Source organism: Salvelinus alpinus, chromosome 28 (genome assembly GCF_045679555.1).
Source record: "Salvelinus alpinus chromosome 28, SLU_Salpinus.1, whole genome shotgun sequence".
Taxonomy (NCBI): Eukaryota; Metazoa; Chordata; class Actinopteri; order Salmoniformes; family Salmonidae; genus Salvelinus; species Salvelinus alpinus.
Window position 1 is genome coordinate 7885481 of NC_092113.1, and position 6685 is coordinate 7892165.

General features: G+C 44.8%; 1 protein-coding gene across 3 annotated transcripts in view; it reads left to right on the forward strand.

The window, feature by feature from the left end:
* Positions 1 to 3299, forward strand: part of LOC139557070 (butyrophilin subfamily 1 member A1-like) — a 49861-nt gene extending 46562 nt beyond the window's left edge. For all 3 annotated transcript variants that reach the window (XM_071371408.1, XM_071371405.1, XM_071371407.1), the window contains one exon: positions 1980 to 3299. In XM_071371408.1, the coding sequence (XP_071227509.1) occupies positions 1980 to 2104 (125 nt within the window). In that variant the 3' untranslated portion in view covers positions 2105 to 3299. The remainder of the gene's footprint in view (positions 1 to 1979) is intronic.
* Positions 3300 to 6685: the final 3386 nt, after the last annotated feature.

The following is a 6685-nucleotide window of genomic DNA, read 5'->3' on the forward strand; positions in this document are numbered from 1 at the left end:
CCTGCCTTACAACAGGCCTACAAGCCCTCAGTCCAGCCTCTCTCAGACCAATCCTGTGCAGGTGTTGTTACATGTGGTCTGCCACTGTGAGGATGGTCAACTGTCCGTCCTGTCTCCCTGTATCGCTGTCTTAGGCGTCTCACAGTACGGACATTGCAATTTATTGCCCTGGCCACATCTGCAGTCCTCATGCCTCCTTGCAGCATGCCTACGGCACATTCACACAGATGAGCAGGGACCTTGGGCATCTTTCTTTTGGTGTTGTTCAGAGTCAGTAGAAAGGCCTCTAGTGTCCTAAGTTTTCATAACTGTGACCTTTAATTGCCTACTGTCTGTAAGCTGTTAGTGTCTTAACGACCGTTCCACAGGTGCATGTTCATTAATTGTTTATGGTTCATTGATCAAGCATGGGAACAGTGTTTAAACCCTTTACAATGAAGATCTGTGAAGTTATTTGGATTTTTACGAATTATCTTTCCAAGACAGGGTCCTGAAAACGGGACGTTTCTTTTTTTGCTGAGTTTATGTCTGTCTGTCATCCATCTTCATGGGCTGTCGGACAGCTCTCACCTCTCTTTCTCACCCCTCTCTATCCTCTCCAGTGTTGCTATATTCAGCAGTGTTCTGCAATTTGGGATATTCTAATTAAATTAGAAGTTATCAATTGTGATCATGGTCACAGCTCTATCGCAAATGTATAATTCTTCACATTTAATACCAGTATCGGCACAATTTCCAGAAAATATCCCAACATTTGTTTTTGCTTTCTTCGTCCAAGTGTTTCTTACACAGAGATTTCGAGACCCTCTGTCCAATTTTCATCTCTCTAACTCTTCTGTCGGATTTATCTATAGTTATGTGCAAACGGGATTTATTTACAGTAATAAACTGGGTGGTTTGAATCCCTGAATGCTGATTGGTTGAAAGCCATGGTATATCAGACGTGTACCACGGGAATGACAAAAACATTTTTACTGTTCTAATTACGTTGGCAACCAGTTTATAATGGCAATAAGGCACCTCAGAGGTTTGTGGTATATGGCCAATATACCACGGCTAAGAGCTATGTCTTAAGAACGGCCCATAGCTGTGTATATTAGCCATATACCACACCTCCTTGCGCTTTATTGCTTAATCATAGCCTTCAAAACAAGTTAAATCGACATCAATTGATTGAAAATGATCTGGAGAGTTCAGTATCATTTATATTTTCTCTTGCAGAATTCTGAAATTCTTATTTTGATGGGAAAACACATTTTGCTTAGCCTATGTTAAAAGGACGTTAATATTCCTTATTTTGCTTAGTAACGTCATGGAAAAAGGGTTTATTGGATACATGTGGCAACTCCTTGTGGCAATTTTTTTGGGGGGGAGGCTAGTTTTCAGGCCTTCTGGGTAGGTTTTCAGAGGTCATTGGGCAATGTGCTACACTGTCTTGTCTGTCTTGTGTGGTTAGACTGGTTCATACAGTGGCTCTTCCTCAAACACAAGTAAGACTATACTATAATACTACTATCTTTCTATGTACACTATAGTGTATGTCTGTCATCTGTCTTCATGGGCTGTCTGACAGCTTTCTCTGTCTCGCTCTCTTACTCTCCCTGCTCATTCATCACCTGATGACATCATAGGGCACCATCAGACCAACACCTAGTCCTTGTTACAAAAAATATATTTTGGTGAACGTTACTGTATTTATACATGGGATCTTTTTTTTAACTGGAATGCGTCTTTAAAATGCATCCTTCTCTCCTCCCTTATTTGCAGTATTCACTGATCTAATAACACATGAAGGGCTCCACTACATAGTAGCTTTCACCAGTCCAGTGATGATACCAATGAATGTTTCAAATGATAGTCATAGTTATTTTACCCAAAGTAATAAGTGTTTAAATGTGTCACTTAGTTGACTGTGTTCATGTGGTGTGTTATTAGTCCGTTCTGTAAGAGTAAATCCTGTCTCTCATCCATTTACACAGAAACCAATGGCGGGTGTGCAGATAGCGGGATTGCCCTCCTCGAGAACAGCAATGTAAAGGGCCATCCTAATGGTGTGCGTGTGTCACAACCTGGAGAACGGGACAGCCAACATACCCTTGATTGATTCCACCAGCCACCCTCGGCGATGTAATGAGATAGACACTTATCACCTGCAGTGAAGCCGCTCAACATTTACCTTACAAGACAGTCATGAAGAGGTATGGTGTGTCAACTGCTTGGCATCCGACCGCAAGGCGCTACAGAGGGTAGTACGTACGGCCCAGTTTCCTGCCATCCAGGACCTCTATACCAGGCGGTGTCGGAGGAAGGCCCTAAAAATTGCCAAAGACTCCAACCACCCTAGTCATGGATTGTTCTCTCTGCTACTGCACGGCAAGCGGTACCGGAGTGCCAAGTCTAGGTCCAAGAGGCTTCTAAACAGCTTCTACCCCCAAGCCATAAGACTAATCACAGTAGGAATGGTGCCAAGTTTCCTCCAGACATGATGCTTGGCATTCAGGCCAAAGAGTTCAATCCTAGTCCAGTGAGTAGTGAGGTTAGTTGGGGTCACGGCGATTCAGACAGCTAGCCGGGCTATCGGTAGCAAGCTAGCATATGATGGAGGTCTGTTTTTAGCCACCTCGTGCGTTTCCGTCGGTAGATTAGTGGGGTTCCGTGTGGTAGAGGGGATCAATCCAATTGGCAAAATAGATATAGTTATAGTGACCCAAGAAAAATAGTCCGATAGACTTATTCAGATAGCAGCCGATAAGACAGCTAACGATTAGCGGGCCGCAGATGGACGTTCAGGTAACGTCGCGACGGAGGTGCCAGTTGGATAACTCCCTCGGGCAGATAACGTCGGTAGTCCAGTCGTGAAGGCCTGGTGGGGCTCCGCATTGGCAGTAAAACGGGTCCGGATAGGTGATTGTAGCCCAGGAGTGGCTGATGGAACTCTTCAGCTGGCTTGCTCCGGAATAATTGATGTTTGCTCCGGGATCGACGTAAGCCAAATAGTCACACGGATAGCAGCTAGCTAGCTGCGAAATTAAGGTGTAAATGTCCAGAGCTTGCGGTTGAAATCCGGGGATATGGAGAAAGATAGGTCCGGTATGTTCTGGTCTAAGTCGCGTTGTACAAAAGTGGCGATAGATTATCGAGCTAAAGGAATAGCTGATGACCACAAACCGTGGTTAGCTGAAATACTAACGTTAGCCAGTAAACTGGTTAGCTTCTGGCTAGCTTCTATTGTGGATTTTCAGATTTGAGGTAAATAATACAAAATAAAAAATTTAATTGGTGAGGCGGGTTGCAGGAAAGCGTTTTGAAGAAGAAAAATATATAAAAGATATGCGAAGAAAGGTGTAGATATATATATATACACTGCTCAAAAAAATAAAGGGAACACTAAAATAACACATCCTAGATCTGAATGAATTAAATATTCTTATTAAATACTTTTTTCTTTACATAGTTGAATGTGCTGACAACAAAATCACACAAAGTATCAATGGAAATCAAATTTATCAACCCATGGAGGTCTGGATTTGGAGTCACACTCAAAATTAAAGTGGAAATCCACACTACAGGCTGATCCAACTTTGATGTAATGTCCTTAAAACAAGTCAAAATGAGGCTCAGTAGTGTGTGTGGCCTCCACGTGCCTGTATGACCTCCCTACAACGCCTGGGCATGCTCCTGATGAGGTGGCGGATGGTCTCCTGAGGGATCTCCTCCCAGACCTGGACTAAAGCATCCGCCAACTCCTGGACAGTCTGTGGTGCAACGTTGCGTTGGTGGATGGAGCGAGACATGATGTCCCAGATGTGCTCAATTGGATTCAGGTCTGGGGAACAGGCGGGCCAGTCCATAGCATCAATGCCTTCCTCTTGCAGGAACTGCTGACACACTCCAGCCACATGAGGTCTAGCATTGTCTTGCATTAGGAGGAACCCAGGGCCAACCGCACCAGCATATGGTCTTACAAGGGGTCTGAGGATCTCATCTCGGTACCTAATGGCAGTCAGGCTACCTCTGGCGAACACATGGAGGGCTGTGCGGCCCCCCAAAGAAATGCCACCCCACACCATGACTGACCCACCTCCAAACCGGTCATGCTGGAGGATGTTGCAGGCAGCAGAACGTTCTCCACGGCGTCTCCAGACTCTGTCACGTCTGTCACATGTGCTCAGTGTGAACCTGCTTTCATCTGTGAAGAGCACAGGGCGCCAGTGGCGAACTTGCCACTCTTGGTGTTCTCTGGCAAATGCCAAACGTCCTGCACGGTGTTGGGCTGTAAGCACAACCCCCACCTGTGGACGTCGGGCCCTCATACCACCCTCATGGAGTCTGTTTCTGACCGTTTGAGCAGACACATGCACATTTGTGGCCTGCTGGAGGTCATTTTGCAGGGCTCTGGCAGTGCTCCTCCTGCTCCTCCTTGCACAAAGGCGGAGGTAGCGGTCCTGCTGCTGGGTTGTTGCCCTCCTACGGCCTCCTCCACGTCTCCTGATGTACTGGCCTGTCTCCTGGTAGCGCCTCCATGCTCTGGACACTACGCTGACAGACACAGCAAACCTTCTTGCCACAGCTCGCATTGATGTGCCATCCTGGATGAGCTGCACTACCTGAGCCACTTGTGTGGGTTGTAGACTCCGTCTCATGCTACCACTAGAGTGAAAGCACCGCCAGCATTCAAAAGTGACCAAAACATCAGCCAGGAAGCATAGGAACTGAGAAGTGGTCTGTGGTCACCACCTGCAGAACCACTCCTTTATTGGGGGTGTCTTGCTAATTGCCTATAATTTCCACCTTTTATCTATTCCATTTGCACAACAGCATGTGAAATTTATTGTCAATCAGTGTTGCTTCCTAAGTGGACAATTTGATTTCACAGAAGTGTGATTGACTTGGAGTTACATTGTGTTGTTTAAGTGTTCCCTTTATTTTTTTGAGCAGTGTATATATATATACACATTTTGTGGGACATTGCTACGCAATGAAAAGTTGACAGGCAAGTCTTTTTTTTTTTTTTTACTGTAAGGCTAGACAACTAGTCAACTATCTAGTAAACACTTCGGATATGAGGTTGGGGTCTCTTTTTTGAACAAAATTAAACGGATATGTCTTGTAATTGAACAAAATAGTAAGGCCAATAACTGGGGACCGTATGCCATTAATTCACCGCTTATCAAAAAGCTGATAGTAGTAGTATTTCCATTGAAATGTCAAACATGCTAATTGCTAACCCGTTAGCTAACATTTTTACAACACCAATAATGACAAAACATTAATGGCTTTTTCACAAGATAACACTGTTGAATGTAATATATTTTTTAAACGCTGTTGAATATGCCGATAATACGGGGTGCTACGCAACCTATCCTCATCACGCTTTGAGCAAACTGAGGAGTAAAAGCATGGCTCCCGTTGATGACATCACAACATCAACACAATTTAGAAAATAAATACAATAAAATAGTTAACTCTTGAATGTAGTGTAATACATCTCAAAATAACAGAGTACTTGTCAAAGGAAAGAAAATATTGAATGCGATGCATTGCTTGTCAGGAATGGAGTGGGGGCCAGGTAGAATGGTGTACTCCCTGTTCACTCATGACTGCATAGCCAGGCACGACTCCAACACCATCAAGTTTGCCAATGACACGACAGTGGTAGGCAACGATGAGACATCCTATAGGGAGGTCAGAGACCTGGCCGTGTGGTGCCAGGACAACGTGATCAAGACAAATGAGATGGTTGTGGACTACAGGAAAAGGAGGACCGAGCACGCCCCCATTCTCATCGACGGGGCTGTAGTGGAGCAGGTTGAGAGCTTTAAGTTCCTTGGTGTCCACATCATCAACAAACTAACATAGTGTGTTTGGACCAAGACAGTCGTGAAGAGGGCATGACAAAGCCTATTCCTCCTCAGGAGACAGAAAATATTTGGTATGGGTCCTCAGATCCTCAAAAGATTCTACAGCTGCACCATCGAGAGCATCCTGACGAGTTGCATCACTGCCTGGTATGGCAACTGCTCGGCCTCCGACCGCAAGGCACTACAGAGGGTAGTGCGTACGGCCCAGTACATCTCTGTGACCAAGCTTCCTGCCAATCAGGACCTCTATACCAGGCAGTGTCAGAGGAAGGCCCTAAAAAATTGTCAGACTCCCGCCACCCTAGTCATAGACTGTTCTCTCTGCTACGGCACGGCAAACGGTACCGGAGCGCCAAGTCTAGGTCCAAAAGGCTTCTTAACAGCTTCTATCCCCAAGCCACAAGACTCCTGAACAGCAATCAAAGGGCTACCCAGACCCCTCTTTTCTGCTGCTGCTACTCTCTGTTTATTATCTATGCATAGTCACTTCTAACTCTACATGTACATATTACCTCAATTACCTCGACTAACCAGTGCCCCCGCACATTGACTCTGTACCGGTACCCCCTGTATATAGCCTCACTATTGTTATTTTACTGCTGCTGTTGAATTATTTGTTACTTTTATTTTTTAAATATATTTTTTAACACTTATTTTTCTTAACTGCATTGTTGGTTAAGGGCTTGTAAGTAAGCCTTTCACTGTAAGGTCTACACCTGTTGTATTCTGCGCATGAGTTGTAAGTGAACATTAAAGAACACAATAGTAGGCTTTCCTGAATATATTCACAGATGGATCTAAGGACCCTAAAACAGGGAGGACAG